This window comes from Ovis aries, chromosome 9 (assembly GCF_016772045.2).
Source record: "Ovis aries strain OAR_USU_Benz2616 breed Rambouillet chromosome 9, ARS-UI_Ramb_v3.0, whole genome shotgun sequence".
In the NCBI taxonomy this organism is placed as follows: Eukaryota; Metazoa; Chordata; class Mammalia; order Artiodactyla; family Bovidae; genus Ovis; species Ovis aries.
In genome coordinates, this window is record NC_056062.1 from 28,747,173 (window position 1) to 28,765,536 (window position 18,364).

At 32.8% G+C, this 18,364-nt stretch overlaps 1 protein-coding gene across 2 annotated transcripts in view; it reads left to right on the top strand.

Annotated features, from left to right (window-relative positions):
- Positions 1 to 13,009, top strand: part of TMEM65 (transmembrane protein 65) — a 48,628-nt gene extending 35,619 nt beyond the window's left edge. For both annotated transcript variants that reach the window (XM_027972914.3, XM_015097742.4), the window contains 5 exons: positions 647 to 714; positions 5,429 to 5,483; positions 6,363 to 6,405; positions 8,720 to 8,825; positions 10,343 to 13,009. In XM_027972914.3, the coding sequence (XP_027828715.1) occupies positions 647 to 714; positions 5,429 to 5,483; positions 6,363 to 6,405; positions 8,720 to 8,825; positions 10,343 to 10,444 (374 nt within the window). In that variant the 3' untranslated portion in view covers positions 10,445 to 13,009. The remainder of the gene's footprint in view (positions 1 to 646; positions 715 to 5,428; positions 5,484 to 6,362; positions 6,406 to 8,719; positions 8,826 to 10,342) is intronic.
- Positions 13,010 to 18,364: the final 5,355 nt, after the last annotated feature.

An 18,364-nucleotide genomic window follows, 5' to 3' on the forward strand; every position in this document is an offset into this window, starting at 1 on the left:
AGGCCAAGTTACATGTTTATTTAAATCAAATACTGTTTTTTTTAGTTTGTGAAAGCAGTCAGAGATACTGATGTGTTGAGGAAGGAAAGAGGATTTTGAATCCAGATGTCTAATAAAAATGACATAATCACATTTCCCTAACAGTGTTTAAAAAATTGTTTGATAAGTAAATGTGACCAGATAACTTCCCTGAAACTTGATTCAGGGAAGTTTGATTTCTTATTATTTCTAATATGGAGATCAATTTTATGATATCAGTCTTTAGGTCTAAGAGAGAAAAAGATTGATGTCAATAGTTATTTAACAGGTAAAATACAGTACTCATAATATGTATTTATTTATTTGTTCTGTCATTAACTGTACATAATTTGTACATGTGTATGTGTGTTGCCAGTAAGAAAACACAAAAGCCTAACACAATTAATTTTGCATGTTATATGTTTTTTATTTTGTTTTTTCCCCATTATAGCTTCTACCAAGTATATAAACACAGCAGAAGCAGAATCTTTTGGCTGTGGGGAATGGAAAGCAAATTCCAAAATTTAAATCATATCAACTTATGAGACTTTAACCATATGATCTGTTTTTGTCATTTTAAAATTATAGAAATCTTAAAATATATTTTTCTGTTTTTGATGTTTTTCAGTATTCATCCACAATGCGATACCTTTCATAGGGTTTGGCTTTTTGGATAATGCAATTATGATTGTTGCAGTAAGTTCTTTCAACCCTTCTATTTTGAACTAATAAAGAAATGTGGTCTAAATTTTCCTAATAATTTATATATTACAGTTGTAAAGCTTTAATTAACATAATGAATAAGACTATTTTTAGCTGTATTTCATGTTAATTAGACTGTAGCTCAATTTTAAGGTATTATATCAATTAATCATCAAGACTTTTGGTAAAGCATTGACAATAATAAACAGATATTTATTGAGTCTATATTATTCTGTTCTAGTTTCAACATTCTTATTAAAGAAAAAAGTTTGTGAATTTTTCTGATGTTCTTTAATTTTATCAGCAGTTCTTATATGTGTATGTTATTAATTAGTTCCTTGTCCAGTTTTCTCATACAAAAATATTTACAAGAGTGTTTTGATATTTAGTCTATCCATTTAACTCAAAGATGATTTAAGTTTCAATTCAGGATACTGTAAATGATAAGGCCTTCAGTCTTTGTTCCATCTTAAAAATTCTCTTTTGCTGGAGTCATTTTCATCTAAGGTTGTTTCTTAAAGGTATTGTTTAATCGTAGGAATGGTCAATTGACCTTTCATACTCTTCTGTGACAGCTTTTGTCAATAGATACCAATTTTAAGTCTAGATTATAAAGTCATGATGAAAATACACGTCCATCATTAGTCCACGAGGAAAATGCAGGTCTTCTGAAGCTGCCTAGTGCTGTATCCAATTCTCCTCACTGACTCAAAGTTTTAAAAAGTCTAAAAATTCTAAATATTGTATAGGAAACTGCTCAAAAAATTAAAAAGGGGAGTGATTTTAGGATTATTGAATATGAGGAAAAAATAGTTGAGAGATGCCAGGGTTTGTTTTTTTTATTTGTCGTTGTTTGTTTTGTTTTTTGTTTCAGTGTTTTGACGGTCACATATACTATAGGTGGGTAGAAATAGAATATTTGGTTTTAAAATAGGGATGAAAGTATAGTTTACATTGTATGGATTATAAAATTTGCTTGAAGACTATCTAAAATTGGTTCACTCAAGAATGGTTTTCTTTGCTATATAGTCTTACTTTATGTCCAGATTGATGGGGATCAGATATCCAGAAATTCTAGCCATTCAGCTGGTTGAGGAAACACAAGGTTTACACATCAGGAAGGTATCTCGCTTGGTAAACAGTCATAGAAGATACTGTAGCATGCACATAACTTGAAAGTGATAAGCACCCATTGGATGGATAATTCTTGAGCAGAGTAGTCCGGTAAGAGCATCTAAAATATAATTTCAAAATGCTAGCTTTTTGGCTGATAATGATATTTTCCTAATGTGTATATAAGAATCAAGTTGATTAATTTATATATCTGTGAGTAAAAGAAACTTTCAACCATGCCATACTACCTTTTCTGAAATAAGTAAGCCTTTAGTAAGCCTTGAGTTAGATTATTTAAATTGTTAATGTAAATAAAATCTAATTTTATTTACTACTTATAGAAAAACCCGCTATGATTAAATTATAAACTGTTGTTTAAGTCTTGGTATGTTCCTGAATAGATTGGATTAAAGCTTCTTTGTGACAATTTTACACTCAGTATTTTAATTCTACCATCTTAATAATCTTTTTTTTTTTTTTTTTGGCCTCAGTTGAGCAAACCTTAGATATTCAAATGATGAAAGGCTATCGTAAAGGGAAGTGTTGAGATGATATATTTTGCTTAAAGAGGGAGGGCAGGGAGATTTTGAAGAGGGAGCAGAATAGGGAAACTGGGTAGTTTCTTAGATCCTGAATAAGACCTTTGCAGTATGGTCTTGGGGCTTCCCTGGTAGCTCAGCTGTTAAAGAAATCGCCTGCAGTGCAGGAGATCCCAGTTCGATTCCTGGGTCAGAAAGATCCCCTGGAGAAGGGAATGGCTACCCACTCCAATATTCTGGCTTGGAGAATTCCATGGACTGTATAGTCCATGGGGTCGCAAACAGTTGGACACCACTGAGTGACTTTCACTTTCACCAACTTTCAATATGGTCTTACTATTTCTTTGAAATAAATATCTCTAGTAACTGATGTGCTGTACTTCGTTGCTCATTTGTGCCCAACTCTGTAACCCAATGGACTGCAGCCCGCCAGGCTCCTCTGTTCATGAGGATTCTCCAGGCAAGAATACTGGAGTGGGTTGCCATGCCCTCCTCCAGGGGGTCTTCCCAACCCAGGGATTGAACCCTGGTCTCAATCAATGCAGGTAGATTCTTTACCATCTGGACCACCAGGGAAGCCCAAGAATACTGGAGTGGGTAGCCTATCCCTTCTCCACGGGGTCTTCCCAACCCAGGTATTGAACTGGAGTCTCCCACATTGCAGGCAGATTTTTTATCAGCTGAGCTACCAGGGAAGCCTCAAGAAACAGATTTCTGTGTTTAAATACAGATACCAATTAAGACAGAACAACCACACCCACATTCTAAAGTCAAATTATTGCAATGTTCCTATCTTGTGTTACTCAGGCCTGTGTCTCATTGTTAGTGTGACTGTTTTTCTAGGCCTGAGATGATTGACTCTAACTCAGTAAAATTTGTTTTTCTGGTTTATGTTGAAGTCCAGTTTCACAGACATCACCAGTTTTTTATTTACATAGTTCTGAAATAAGTGTTTAAACTACCGGCTTAAAATTGATTAAGAGTAAGAGGTGTGGCAAAATATCCTGTGATAATTGCAGAATAATTCAGAAACAGTTAAATTTTCCAGAGAGACTTTTTAAATAGACTGCTAAGACTAAAAATCTATAAATAATATAACTATAGAATCTATGAGAAGGCAAATAAGTGAACATTGTTATCTTAAGAATGTTTTTCACCTTTTTTTTGTTAAACACTAATTGCCGTTGTAGGATAGCTTTGACTGTTTGAAGATAGTAAGTTAAGAAAACATTTTTTGAATGTTTAATTTTTAACTGATTCTTTTTTTGTATCATGTCATTTGATATTTTTCCTGTTAGGTATACTCTCTTGCCTGCTACCCTAATTGCGATCATGTAAACAAATTCCTATATAACTTCTTGCAGTAGATTTGACCTTTATTATTGGCTGCTGTTCATACTAAGCATTTAATTTCATAGTTTTTTTATTTTTGTGTTGTTGGATTGCTTCTTATAACTTATATTTTAGTGAGTGGTGGGGGGGGGGTGGAATTCTTCTTACAATTTAATTAAGATAGACTGGATTAGAATTCTAGAATAGATGGATAAGATTGAGGTGATGAACCAAGTACAACTTTAAGACAACTAGTACTAGGTTTATTTATAATTTCTACACCACCTGTTAACATTAAATTTGATGTTATTATGGGGAAAAGGAAAAGAGTAGAGATTTTATTGCCTTCAAACCAACTTTGACTTTACATGAAGCTTTTCATGCTATTAGAAGCATCTTCAGTTTTCTTAAATTCAACCAAGTGATTAAGCATGTAAATGCTTTATAAATACATGTTTGCAGACAGATTCATTTTAGGTAATTTCCAATGATTCATTGCTGTTAAAGATGCTGTATTTATTTTTTATACATTGTAGCTGTCGGGAACTTCTCTCCTATATTAATACTCCAGGGTTTTTTTGCATCCATGTATAAAGATATTTTTTTGTGCCTGTTTTCTTTTCCTTCAGAAATCTGTTTCTTTGCGTTCCTTTACAACCTTGTAACTTTAATGCCTGGGAAACCTTTACATTAGGCTATTTGGTCCATACTCTATAGGAATTATATTTTAAAGGAGTGGAATCCAAAGGCCTATGGGAAGGAAAATTGAGGAAGTTAAATTTAACTTCTCTTCCGTTTCGTAAATAATTGGGTAATGCAATATAACTGTGTACTACATAAGGCATCTTTTTTGTTTTTCCTCAACAAATACTGAGATTTGCAGGGTGTTTTTTTTCTCCACAAGTATCATTGATATTAACAAAAATTTTTTAGAAATTTTCAGCCATCAATATTTAAGAGAACTTTTGAAAAGTCCATTTTTGGCAGCATTGCGTAAGGGTTAGAACTGAATTAGCACAATAGATTCTAGAATTTCTTTTTTCTATATAATAACCCGTCAGAATCGTTTAATCTTCAGTTCCTTATCTTTAAAAGTAGAGGTGAAAATATGAGCCCTTGTTTTCTTTAGAGAAAGTCTTAAACTCTCAGTAAATAAATTCAGTGGCGCTTCATTTTTGCTGTATCTCTATTGTATTAAATGCTATTGTTGCTTGTAAATGAATTATATAGTCTCATTATCTAGTGATTAAAGAGTTAAATGTTTTAAGGATAATTTTTGAAATCTGAGTTTTTGGGTCCTTAGAAACTGGTCTGGTCTTTTAAATCTTTTATAAGGTAAATACCAATAGTATATAATTATATCATTCAGAATTTAAAATTTAGGTGAGTTGGTTATCTTTGTGTTCAAAAGCATTAAAGCACCTTTCCATAGTAGGAAAATATAAATTCTAGATTATTAATGATGAATTGTATTGCTCTCTGTGTTGCTATTTTTTAATTTTATGAAGGCTTAATTGTAATGAATAAAATACTGATGTTATTTCTGCATGAATGCATATATGTAATAAATAAGTGATTTGCTATAGTATATGCATATTTATGTATATTATATATATAACTGCTGTAATAACATTGTTTTATCTGTTTTAATTAATGCTTTGCTATTCTTTTATACCACTTTGGTTTTAATTTTTAAGATTAATTTCTTTGTAATTGTTTTTCAGGGAACCCATATTGAATTGTCTATTGGAATTATTTTGGGAATTTCAACTATGGCAGGTATTTAATAATAGTGGTATTATTATTCCATTGTCTGTGTATTTATGAAACATTTTAGTAGGTTAAGTATAGACGAAGATACTTCATTTGAATGAATTTACTCACTGAGATGTCTGTCATTAATAGTTTATCTCCTTAATCCTATCCTTTAATTTTTAATTTTGTAAATGTAGTATGCATTTTTCTGAGAAGGTTTGGGTACTTTATGTTAGTTAATGAGTAAGAATAATCTGCTATATTGACTGTGTAAAAAAATTTTTTTCTCTTAATTCAGTGTTACCCTAAAACCTTCCTGCCCATTTTCTCTATCAAATTATTTATTTTCAAGTTGGGAAGAAAAATCAAGGAAGGAAACACAAGACCAAAAATCCGATTTGGTTCTGTCTCCTTCTTTCCCCACAAATACTACTCTACTCTTCATGATGGTGGAATTTGGGAACAATTCTGTGTTGTGTTACTATGGAACATGTGAAGTAGATGAGTAATGAAAGAGACATTTCTCTCCTTGATTTTCTTGAATGTCATAGCTGTACTTTACTCTTTAACTTTCAAGTATCCAAATTCCCTTAAATATTGTCTGAAAGTTGAACTACAGAATGTTATGCAAATTTTTTAATATTGAAACCAAAATGGAAACTGGCTGCCACATCAGGAAAAAAAATTACTAATTGATGGAGGTAGAAGACTATAATCTCAGATCTCTATTTTGAGATCTTGAAATTCAGAGCTATCAAATGAGTTACTTTGGATATAGTCATTGTAGCTTAGAAAGGTGGTAACTCTTCTAGACCAGTGCTTTATTGATTACACGGTGATCTACTATAGTGATTTTTCTGACTTTTATGTAGTAATTCACTTGTCCATTTTTCATTTTTTTAGCTGCTGCTTTGGGAAACCTTGTGTCAGATTTAGCTGGCCTCGGGTAGGTTCACTTGTGCATGTGTATACTTACTCTCTATTCTCCATTCTCCTTTAATTGGGAAGGATTTTGAAAAGGGACATTTATTTTTGCATGTGTGTTTTAGAACTAAATTTTTTAAATTAATGTTTAAATCAGCAGCACTAAATCTTTGGTGTGCATCAAATATAGATGCCTAGCTCTCATCTCAGTCTTGCAGGATTAGTGTCTCTAGGGATGGGGCCCTGACATTTGAGTTTCAGAATCTTCTCAAGCAATTCTGATATGTGTAAAAATTTTTTTTAAAACTACCGTAAGGTAAGCAGACAGAGTTGAATTTTTCATGTCCCGAAATGTTTATATGTATTTTATAAATATTTCTACAGGTGAAACAGGACTAAAAGTAAGAAACCCTGTCATTATTTCATAACCCCCGTCCTCCCACTAAGTCCAAAGATAAGAAATATGGCTCAAATGTGAGGATACTGACTGGGCATGTTTTCTAGAGAGAGGAATTTTCAAAGCGAATAATGGCCAAAGCATACATGGACTTGGCTAATTTTTGCTCTTTTTATTCCATGTGGCAAGAAGGAATGATGAGACAAACTGAGGGCGCCTACTCAGAAAAGGCCAGCTTTCTCTCTGTTTTTACATCTTCTCTTCTAAGCAGCAGATGGCCTGGGCTGCTTCCTGAGCTTGGGGAAGCCTAGGAAGTATGAATTAGACAGAGTTGGCATTAACTATTGTGATAAACATACTCTGTCTTGCTCAGTCTTTGGTTCTGTTTTTTCCTCTCTTTTTTTGGTTCATTTTGATGGTAAGTTTTGAGATTTGAATTTGGATCTAGGAGCAGTCTACTTAGCCCTATAATCTAGGGAAAGGCAGCTTTATACATGATCTAACTCTGTATATTAGACAAGTGCACTTGAGTATGCGGCCACAGGTACTGTTCAAAACACAATTTCTTTGTTCTGGGCCAAAGCAGAAATTTTGTAACCTGCAATTTCTGATGTAAACCTACAGTGATATTATCCCTTAAACATTCTATTTCCTAGTTTCCAACATTAAGGTTTATAATGATAATATTACAGATTTGTTGGGACTCTTCCATCTAAGAACTATTTCTCCTCTGCCTTAAAAAAATTATGTAATAAATACCACATTTTATCAATCTTAGTTGCATAGATTTTTAGAGCTTAACATATCTAATATTGGGATCCATCTTATAATTGATGGTATGCATAATTTTATTGGCAAATTTTTTTCTTTCTTCCAGTTCTAAAAGTAAGATCGATCCAATAAGCAATTGCCACTTAGAAGATACTTGAAATTGACCTGAAAATTATAGGCTGTTTTTCTTAGTATATCAATCTGATAAATTTTAAGAAAACTTTTTTTCTGGTGACAGTTATTAAATTATATGTTAAAGTGCTTTGCTTTGAATTTGGAGTAAATGTATTAATTGTAGTTGTAAAATTTTTATATACCTTGAATTATTCTTTTTAAAGTAATGATAGAGAGTAATTACTCTTAAGTCAGTTAATTTACCTGTGTATTAAGTATGTCAATCTGGAAAATTTTAAAGCAAATATATGTATATACAATAAAGATGAAAATTGTAAAAGAATGTTTACACCATTTCTGGAGTATACAGATATAAAATTATCTTTGTTGTAGTCATGAGTTTTTCATATGTGAGGACATAGTTTTTCATATGTGTCTCTTTAAAAACTTACATTCTGTCCTCTTGTATTTTTTTTTAATTTATTTATTTTACTTGGAGGCTAATTACTTTACAGAATTTTGGTGGTTTTTGCCATACATTGACATGAATCAGCCATGGGTGTGCATGTGTTCCCCATCCTGAACCCTCCTCCCACCTCCCTCACCATCCCATCCCTCAGGGTCATCCCAGTGCACCAGCCCTGAGCACCCTATCTCATGCATCGAACCTGGACTGGCGATCTGTTTCACATATGATAAGATACATGTTTCAATGCTATTCTCTCAAATCATCCCACCCTCGCCTTCTCCCACAGAGTCCAAAAGTCTGTTCTTTACATCTGTGTCTCTTTTGCTGACTCACATATAGGGTTGGATGGCATCACCGACTGAATGGGCATGGGTGTAGGTGGACTCTGGGAGTTGGTGATGGACAGGGAGGCCTGGCGTGCTGCAGTCCACGGGGTCGCAAAGAGTCAGACATGACTAAGCGACTGAACTGAATTGAACTGATATAGGGTCATCGTTACCATCTTTCTAAATTCCATATATGTGTGTTAATATACTGTATTGGTGTTTTTCTTTCTGACTTACTTGTCCTCTTGTATTTTTAAAGACTTGCGGGCTATGTTGAAGCTTTGGCTTCCAGGTTAGGCCTATCAATTCCTGATCTCTCACCAAAGCAAGTTGATATGTGGCAAACACGTGTTAGTTCACATTTGGTGAGTACTTTGTGTGGTTTATGATAATGAATTTGGGTAGCCAGAGCAAGACACTGTATATAATTCAGTCCCTTGAGAAATTTGAGATTAAAATTGATTTGAGTGGAGTTTTTAACAAAAACTGTCCAACCTTTGACTTTTTTTGTAGGCATACTTGAAAAAGATTTTTGAAAAAATCTTTAAATGATTCAGTTACTGTTGAGGAGTATCAGTTATGTGCTGAGACTGAAGGACATAAAATGAGTAATAAACTATAGTTCTTTTTGAGGATTGTATAGGTAAAGAATCAGACATATTAAACAAATTATAATTTAGTGTGACATATTCAGTAATAGAAATGTACACTGGATATAGCAGAAGCACCAGGAGAAGAAATAACTCTCTGTGGAAAGAAATTTCTTTTAGTGGGGAGATTTCTTGGTGCATATCAGATCTAAGGTTATTTTTAAATTATTGATGAGACATTTATTAGGTGGGAGAGAGAATTCCAAGTATATTGATTAGCAAGTAGAAACGTATGATGATAACTAACTGGAAGTTCTCCCTGGTACCTACCATAGAGTTTGGTACTTTGTAGATTCTCAATAAATGTCTATATGAAGATATAAAACTTAATTGGTAAGTATTTTAACCTTAATAGTCATCATAGGAATGCAACATTTAAAAATCATTCACAAAAATTAAATAAATTTTTCATAATATAGGAGAGATCACAGAAAAATTATGCGTATGTAGACATATAAATATATTGCAGTGGGTATATGCGTATATGCAATTTTTTCTAAAATAGACAGCAAAGCAGTATAATTATGCACAGATATTCATATTATTTGATTTTTAAATAAATCATTGAGGAAGAACTATACACCAAAATGTTTATTGTTCTATCACTGACAGTAGCGATGATTTTTTTTTTTTTACAGTTTCTTTTTTTTTTTTTAATTTTTTTAAATTTTCATTTATTATAGGCCCATCAATTCAGTGGAACTTAGAAGTTTTTGTATTAAGTTTATGAAACAGTTTGAAAAAGAGTTTATTCTAACGTGTGACTGGTGGGGGGCAGGAGGAAAGCAGTAAACAAAGTTATGTTTACATAATGATTAGACCTACATTCATAATTAGGTGTACATGGGGATAAATACTGAAAAGGAATATGTACAAAGGACAGCAAATCCAAATATGTTGAGAGTACTGGGTGAGATTTTTCATTCCTTTCTATCTTCTGACTTTAAAATGTATGTACATTTTTAAGGTATTTTCTTTCTGAATACTTCTCTAATGTTATGGCAATTTGAAAAAAATTTTAAATTTTTTTCCTGGTTGCCTTGAACTTTACATATTATTTGTTTTAGAACTTTTTTGAACATCATTTTTTAATTTAAGTTAGTATGATCAAAAGAAATATAGTAACAGTTGAATTATATAGTACATAGTAATTTTTATCATAGATACTTAAGCAGAGATTCCTCTTACAGGGATAAATAACTTTGAAAAAATGTTTTCTTTTGTTTCCGTAGGGTAAAGCTGTTGGGGTGACTATTGGCTGCATTCTAGGAATGTTCCCTTTGATCTTCTTTGGAGGAGGTGAAGATGATGAAAAACTGGAAAAGAAAAATTAACTCACATAGAATACCTTTAAAAAGATGTAAACTAATGTACCTCAGTTATCAAATATGCTGTCAACAGCATTTAGGAATTAAGACAGTAACAGTGTATAGATAATGGGATCAAATAATTCAGCATGTATTATGGAAAACACTAACTTATTGTGGCTTGGTTTTCTTAGGACATCTTTTTAAAAAAATTTTTTGTGTAAATTGGTAAAATGCTTTTTCATCAATGGCAGTCAACATTTTACCTTTTCTTTTTCTTTATATACCAAAATACCATTGAAGTATCAGTTGTTGATGTACTGTGCTAACTTGAGATTTGCCTGTTTGTTACTTACCATGGGTACACGCATGAAAGCATTTACTGTCGTCGTTGTCCCCTACAGTTACAATCCAACCTTAAAATTTTTTCCAAATTACTTAAGATGTTTAGTATCAGTTGAATATTTCTTTTTTACTCTCTTTTTGGCAACATCAATTTTGTACTGTTTCACAGTAAACATTTACAATCATATAGTTTCAGTCCTTTTTTAAAAACTCTCACATCTATTCAAAATGAACAGACTTTAAGTACTTATCACTTATTTCGATTTTCTGACCTCTTAGTCTCAAGAGCCAGAGATTAATTAGGATGAACAATTATTTTTAGTCTCCCTACTACATAAGAACATATATGTTAAGAAGTGCATTATTTTGAGTTGGTTTTTATACTTTTATTTTCTCAACTTTGAATGATTACGTAGTGATTTTTGACTCCTATGGGAAAGAAAGTCATTAGAGTGCTTTTATGGGGATTGTGGAATTTAGGTCAACTAAGAGGTTTCACGTGACACTTGGAAAGTTACGAGGCTAAAAAAAGTTTTTTCACAGAAGTATAAAACGGAAACTGTTAAGAAGGTCTATGGTATAACTGGTGAAGTTGAGGTGATGTTCGTAAGGTTAGTAAGTACAAATAATATTGTTTGGGAATGCTCCTCCCCTCCAAATGTTGTCCCCTTATCTAAGTTGAGTTAATTTGAATCCTAATGTTATATTTTCTTTAGCAGATTTTATTTCTGGATAACTTCTTTTGAGGTGAAAAATAAATATTTTGTATTTTACTTTTTGCTATATATATATAGCCTAGTAATCGAAAGATGTATGAGGAGAAATTCTTTCTCCCATTTTTCGTTCCCTTTCTTTTTTTGTGGCATTTCAATCATATTCTAGATTGAAGTTCCTTATGTCCGGTCTTGTGTATCTGACTTAAGTGTAGCTAGAATTCACATCTATACTTGTGAGTCATAAATTTTAATTTTATGAACCTGTAAAGTTTGTTAGCATGTGATCTGTTACACATGCTAAAAAATTACTCTTAATTGTAAGAGTACTTAAATATATCACAGAGGAGAAAAACAAATTAAAATGACTATTTGGGCCACTGAAACTATTTACTTTGCTAAATAGATGAAAAAGAAGGGAAACTTAAAGATGGCTGTATTTACAGCTACCTTATTTTAAAGTTTTATTTGCACATTTACTTTGAACTCTTATTTTCAGAGGAGCTGGTTTCTCTCACAAGACAGTTTGTGATAAATTCTTTTCTGTTTACTTCAAAATTATTTTAGAGCTATCCTGTAATCATAGATTTTTGAGGGAAAAATAGATCATATGCTATAAAAATAAATATATAACATTCTTCTTATGTACAAATAATGTGACAGTCTCGTTTGATCAAATTAAAATTATAAAACTTAACATCTTAAATAGAATTGTGGTTTGTATCTTCCACATAACATCACAGACACCAATTTTTTTTTTTTTCAGATAATAGGATTAGAGTGATTATTTAAAAAAATTTTTTTTGGTAAATGTTTAAGTGCTTTTGTGCCTAACTTATATTGCCAGCCCTTTCTGTTCTCTGAAAACATATGTTTTTGTGGTGCTTAAATTTTCTTTTTATTAAGTCTTATATCCAGAAACCTTACCTATGAGTTTAGAAAGGGCTTTTGATTTTACTTTCTTCTTTTTTTTTTTTTCTGCTCCAGAAAGTAACACAGTCCTACAGAATCTTTTAGTTTAACTGAGCATCTGTAGAATTATTTAAGATTTCATAATATGGAATATATAACCTTCATATTGAAAAGTACTTTAATTTATGGTCACAATACAATTTGCATAATTCAGGTAATTAGTTTAAAAGAATGGAGCCCTTTCATCCTTAACCTAAGGTACACATTTTTTTCTAGTATGGTGCTTTGCACAAAGTGGCTTCTGAAAAATGGTTCCCTTTAAGATAATGACTTCATATAATCATTGTTTCATGTTACTTGTCATGGAGAATGTTATTTCAGGTTGAAACTGGAATTCTTATTTCTCACATTAACTATTTCTTTATTGGGAGCAACTATAACTATGATTAAATGCAACATGAGCTGCATCAATACTGTTCATTTGATATCATGTTGTCCATGTATTATGATTTATTGACTTATTTATGCATGTAAATTGGGTGCATTTTGTTGCCACTGTATGTTAAATGGTGACCAATGTTTTTACAAAGGAATTGAACAAAGAAAAATACCTTTTAAGAAATTTTGGAATGTGGTTTTGATTTTGAAATTTGATTTTCTTTCTAATCTCAGAAAATCCTGGTTATTCTGTAGCGTAAAGGAAATCATATAAATAAATGCAGATTTGTTTCAGGGTTCTAGCAGTGTCACTGAGACAGTAAAATGGCACTATTTACCATTTCCCTGAAGTCCACACTTGAGATACAACATTATAGATTATGAGAGCAGGATGATCCCATATTGAGATAATTTGACCTTTAATAGGATGTCAAAAAAACTTTAGATAGATTGGCATAAATTACTCTGATGGCTGTTTATTTACAGCAGAGATATCCAGGCCTTCTATATAAGAATGCATCATTTACTTTACTCCTTTTCCTCAGAAAATGAATTTTGAAGGTAATAAAAATTTATCTTTTGTATCAAAAACTTGTGCAAACCATTTTGAAGTAAAATTTCCCAGTTTTAGAATTTTATAGTTTCTTGCCATTTTAAGAGTATATTAAATATAATATAATTATTCTACATTAATATTAAATATAATCTTTTTCTTGACCAGTTGGGATCTTACCTAGGATGTAGTAGTGGGTCAGTGTAAGGGGGTCAATCACTGTAATACACTGCGTTAACAGAACGAAGCAGAAAATACCACATGATCTTCTCAGTTCTTGCAGAAAAGTAATTTGACAAAATATAACATCTTTTTTGGTGGAAAAAATCAGAACATTAGGTATATATCTGGTTTTTATAGCTTTTTAATTTTCCCCCCATTTTTTGCTGCTCTCTCTTCTGGCAACTGCTCTCTCTCTCTAATTTGCTGTTTTTCGGCTGTGTGGACTTAGAAACTTGATAGTCAGTCTTACCATAAATTATTTGAGAAGTATTAGAAAATAGGCTATGGAGCCTGAGTGAGATGATGATGGCAGTGGTGATGATGATAAATATAATGTTAGTTCCCTTTCATTAAGCACTTACTGATTGCTTTGTACTATAGTATTTTACATACATTATCACACTTAATCTCTGTAATAGCAATGTTAAGTTGGTACTGTTATTATCCTTATTTCATGTTGAGCAAATGGAGACATGGAGAGGTTAGTTTGCACAGGGCATCACTATTAATAAGGGGACCAAAGTCTGACTTTGTCCAAGCATGCAGTCTGTGATTTTAACTACCTACTATGCAGTCGGGATAGCAGTTGCTTGGACTCTGTAATATCTGTTCTCTGCTCAGTCTTCTTTTTGCCTGTATATTTATGGAGTTATTTTCTCACTCTTAACTTAAGGGAATTGTACTAAAACTCTCCAAGTTCATTTAACAAATCTTTTGTTTTTGACTGTACATTATGTACTAGGAAGTGTTCAAGTCTCCGAATGAACAGCCAGAACATCCATATATCCTTAGGAAGCTTATTCTGTAGGGGAGCAGAAGTGAGGGAAAAAGCAGGAAAGCAGTTGTACCCTTAAATAAGTGGTGATAAGTTCTTTAGAAATAAATGAAACGAGAAGGATAGAAAGTACCGGTGATCATATGTAGGGGGTTATTTTTACAGAGTGGTCAGGGAGCACCTGAAAGAAGTAAGAAATAAACAATACATATATCAGGGAAGAGAAGGTATTATGCTAGGTTCCAGAAAGTTGATGTTTAGAGAATCTCTACTATATGAAATATTTTCATATTTCACTTTGGAATGCATCATACGATTTTTTTCTTTATGCTACTGCTGCTAAGTCGCTTCAGTCGTGTTCGACTCTGTGTGACCGCATAGACGGCAGCCCGCCAGGCTCCCCCATCCCTGGGATTCTCCAGGCAAGAACACTGGAGTGGGTTGCCATTTCCTTTCTCTTCTTTTTTCCATTTCCTTCTTTATATTTTTTTAAAATTGAAGTGTAGTTGTATATAAACTATATTAGTTTCAGATGTGTAGCACAGTGAGTTATATATACATATTTATATGTGTATATATATATGAGTTATATATACATATTTATATGAGTTATTATACATATTTATATGTATATACTTTTTCAGATTCTCTCCCCTTACAATTAATTATAAAATATTGAGTATAGTTCCCATGCTGTACAATAGGTCCTTGTTGGTTATTTATTTTATATATAGTGGTCTGTTTATGTTAATGTCAAATTCCTAATGTATCCCTTTCTGTTCTCTTTCTGCTTTGGTAACTGTAGTTTATTTTCTGTGTCTGTGGGTCTATTTAAGTTCAGTTGTGTCTTTTTCTTTAGATTACACATATCAGTAATATTATATGATATTTGTCTTTCTCTGTTTAATTCACTTAGTATGATAGTCTCTAGGTCCATCCATGTTACTGCGAATGGCATTATTTCACTCTTTTTATGACTGAATAATATTCCATTGTATATGTGTGGCACATCTTCTTCATCTGTTCACCTCTTGATGGACATTTAGGCTGCTTCCATGTCTTGGTATTGTAAATAGTGCTGCAGTGAACATTGGGGTGTGCATGTAAATTTTCATAATTGATTTTCTCCAGATACATGCCCAGGAGTTGGATTGCGTGTAAAAAATTTCCTTGTTTGTTTTGCAGTATTCATGTTTTCAGAATTAAGCCTGAATATTAATATTTAAGTATTAAGATTAATACTCCCTGCATATTTACTGACAACAGTAAAGGGAAATGACTTGGAAGCATGGGGAAGCTACCTTAGGATTCATAAAGCAAGGGGTGCCCAATCTATCAGCAAATGATTTAGGATTTATTATGTGCTCATAATGAAACCTTGTAATATTTTTTACCAAGGTAGTAAATGCTATTGGTGTATGAGTTTTAACACTGAAATAAGTTTTTTTCCTCCAACTTTTAGGATTGAAGTAGGAATTAAAGCAGGAACTTGTAACATTTTAACATTGAAGCTTTAGAACTTTCAGGATCTATTGATCTTATGCTGATAGCTGTATGAAGCACATGGTGTTTTGTATTGGTATTTGTATGAAATTTTACAACATCATACATAGGTTAATGGTGTTGATGAGTTTATGAATGAAAGAAATTTCAGCAAACTTTTTGTTGACTTCTGAAGATTAAAAAGATGGAATAGGCATAGGATAGATTATATAATTTCTCCACAACTACAAGTCAAGCCTTTTGTTTAGATCAGTAAATTGTAAGAATGACGACTAAGGAGTTAAACTCAAAAAAACTACTTTGCGGGGAGATGAGGGGAATGTTCAAAAACTGTAGGATAAAGAAATTTTCTGTGAGAACTGTAAAAGTCAGCAAAGATTTGATATCTGCTAATAATATGAGAGCTATACATTTATATAGTGCTTTACCATTTATAAAATATTTATGCATATGCAAGATATAAATGGAGTTTCAGAGAGATAGTTGAGTCAAAGAAAGCTGTTCAGCACATTTCTGTGGATTGGCTGTGCAACTAGTCTGCTGGTTTTGCCTGGGTTCAGTCATAAGACTAGTCCAACTGGTGAGTTGGCAGAAACTAGAGGGTTTAATATGGTTTTGACATAAACAGAGGGAGGACTAGGATCTCTCACCATGTGGTCTCTCATCATTTCATAGTCTATGACCAAATCTTAGCATGGCAGTTGGGTTCCAAGAGAGTAAAGGTAGAATCATGAGGTCTCACAATGCCTACACTCTGGACCTTCTACAGTGTATCATATACCATCTTCCCTTGGTCAGGACAAGTTACAAAACCAGCCCAAATTAAAAGGAGTGGCTAAACTAACTCCATCCTTCTGAGGGGAGGATCAACAATGGCCTATTACAAAGGGGCATGGACACAGGGGAGCGTTGTTCATTGGAGGCCATTGTGATAACATCTCTATCCTTCCAGATTATGCTTTATCATGGGCATATTTTTTGGTACCCATATCCCTTCTGTTATATTGTGAGTTCCTTGCAGCTCACATCTTTTATTCATCTTTTATTTCCCTTTGCCACCATCACAGACCTTGAACACTGTTTTGTAAGTGCTGAGTTTCTCATGGATGATGAGAGAAGTAAAAGGAAAGTGGGGAAAAAACAAAAATTTAAAATCTCTCTTTGTCATGGTAAGGTGAAAAAGATCCCAAAGTGTTTAAAATGATAATTTCCATAGCAAGCAAAAGCATTGATAAGCCATTTAGAATATCCTAATAATCACAGCATTTTGTAGCAAAATAGATAAGGGCAATGCAATCCTTAATTTTATAGATGAGAAGAGTTAAACTGTTTTTAAGTAATTAGATCTTACGTAAATACAACTCTTTTGATTCGAAATTCTTGGTGTTTTTTTTTTCTTCAGATTTTATAGAATTATATTCTTAGATAATTGCAGAGCAGGTGGATAACTTTGGGATTTTAAATTAACAGAAAAAACATTCTGGTGGCTAGTACCATGCTTTTTGTGTTTTATGTTTTTCTGTGTAGATGAAAGATTTTAGAACAATGCTTAAGGTGCCTAAAATAAACGTTCATTTATTCCAAGTCCTTTGTATTTCTAAGCGCTTAGATTTCAAGAGACAAAGTATGTTGCAGGGCAGCTCTGCCAAAAGCTTAGTCCAAGTTCTTTAGTCTTTTCTAGAAATTGCAGCCAATGTTTTGCCTATGTGCTATTAACACATTACCCTTTTCTTGCCATCTGATATGTGGCATGTTTTGTAAACAAGCTGAAAACTCTAGGCTGGATCCCGGCTACGTTTTAGGTTTTATAATTATATCTTCCCTCAATATTCTTCCCACTCAGACATCTAATAAATAGTTTAACTAATGCAAGATTCACCCTTTCTCCTTGTCTCTAAAATGCAGAAATTGAAAATGCAATTCAGAGAAAAACATCTTCTGTATTCACTTCTATTATGTGTTTGGAGTCCAATAAGGAACCAGGTTATGAGGGAGGTAGATGAACAGAATCATGAGACCTGATCCCTTCCCTGGAGGATCATTTGGTATTGGACAGATGGACAGTCTTTGGGTGTCTGCAAGCTCTGGAATTCTGTGATGGTCCACATGGTTCACAGTATTGCTGTTTAGTTCTTGCAATGCATTATATTATAGATTTTTTAAAAATTTATATTTATTTGGCTGCACCAGGTCTTAGTTGCAGCATGCGGGATCTTCAATCTTCATTGTGACATGTAGGATCTTACCCCCCACCACCACCTTTTTTTTTTTTAAGTTGCAGCGTGTGAGATCTAGTTCTCTGACCAGGGATCAATCCTGGGCACCCTGCATTGGGAGTGCACAGTCTTAGCCACTGGACCACCAGGGAAGTCACTATTAGAGGTTTTTTGTTTTTATATAATTCAACATATTGGGCAATAAAATCACTTTGACACTCTTCATATTCATCTTTACTCTGAAATAAGACTTAATATAACCTTTTAAAT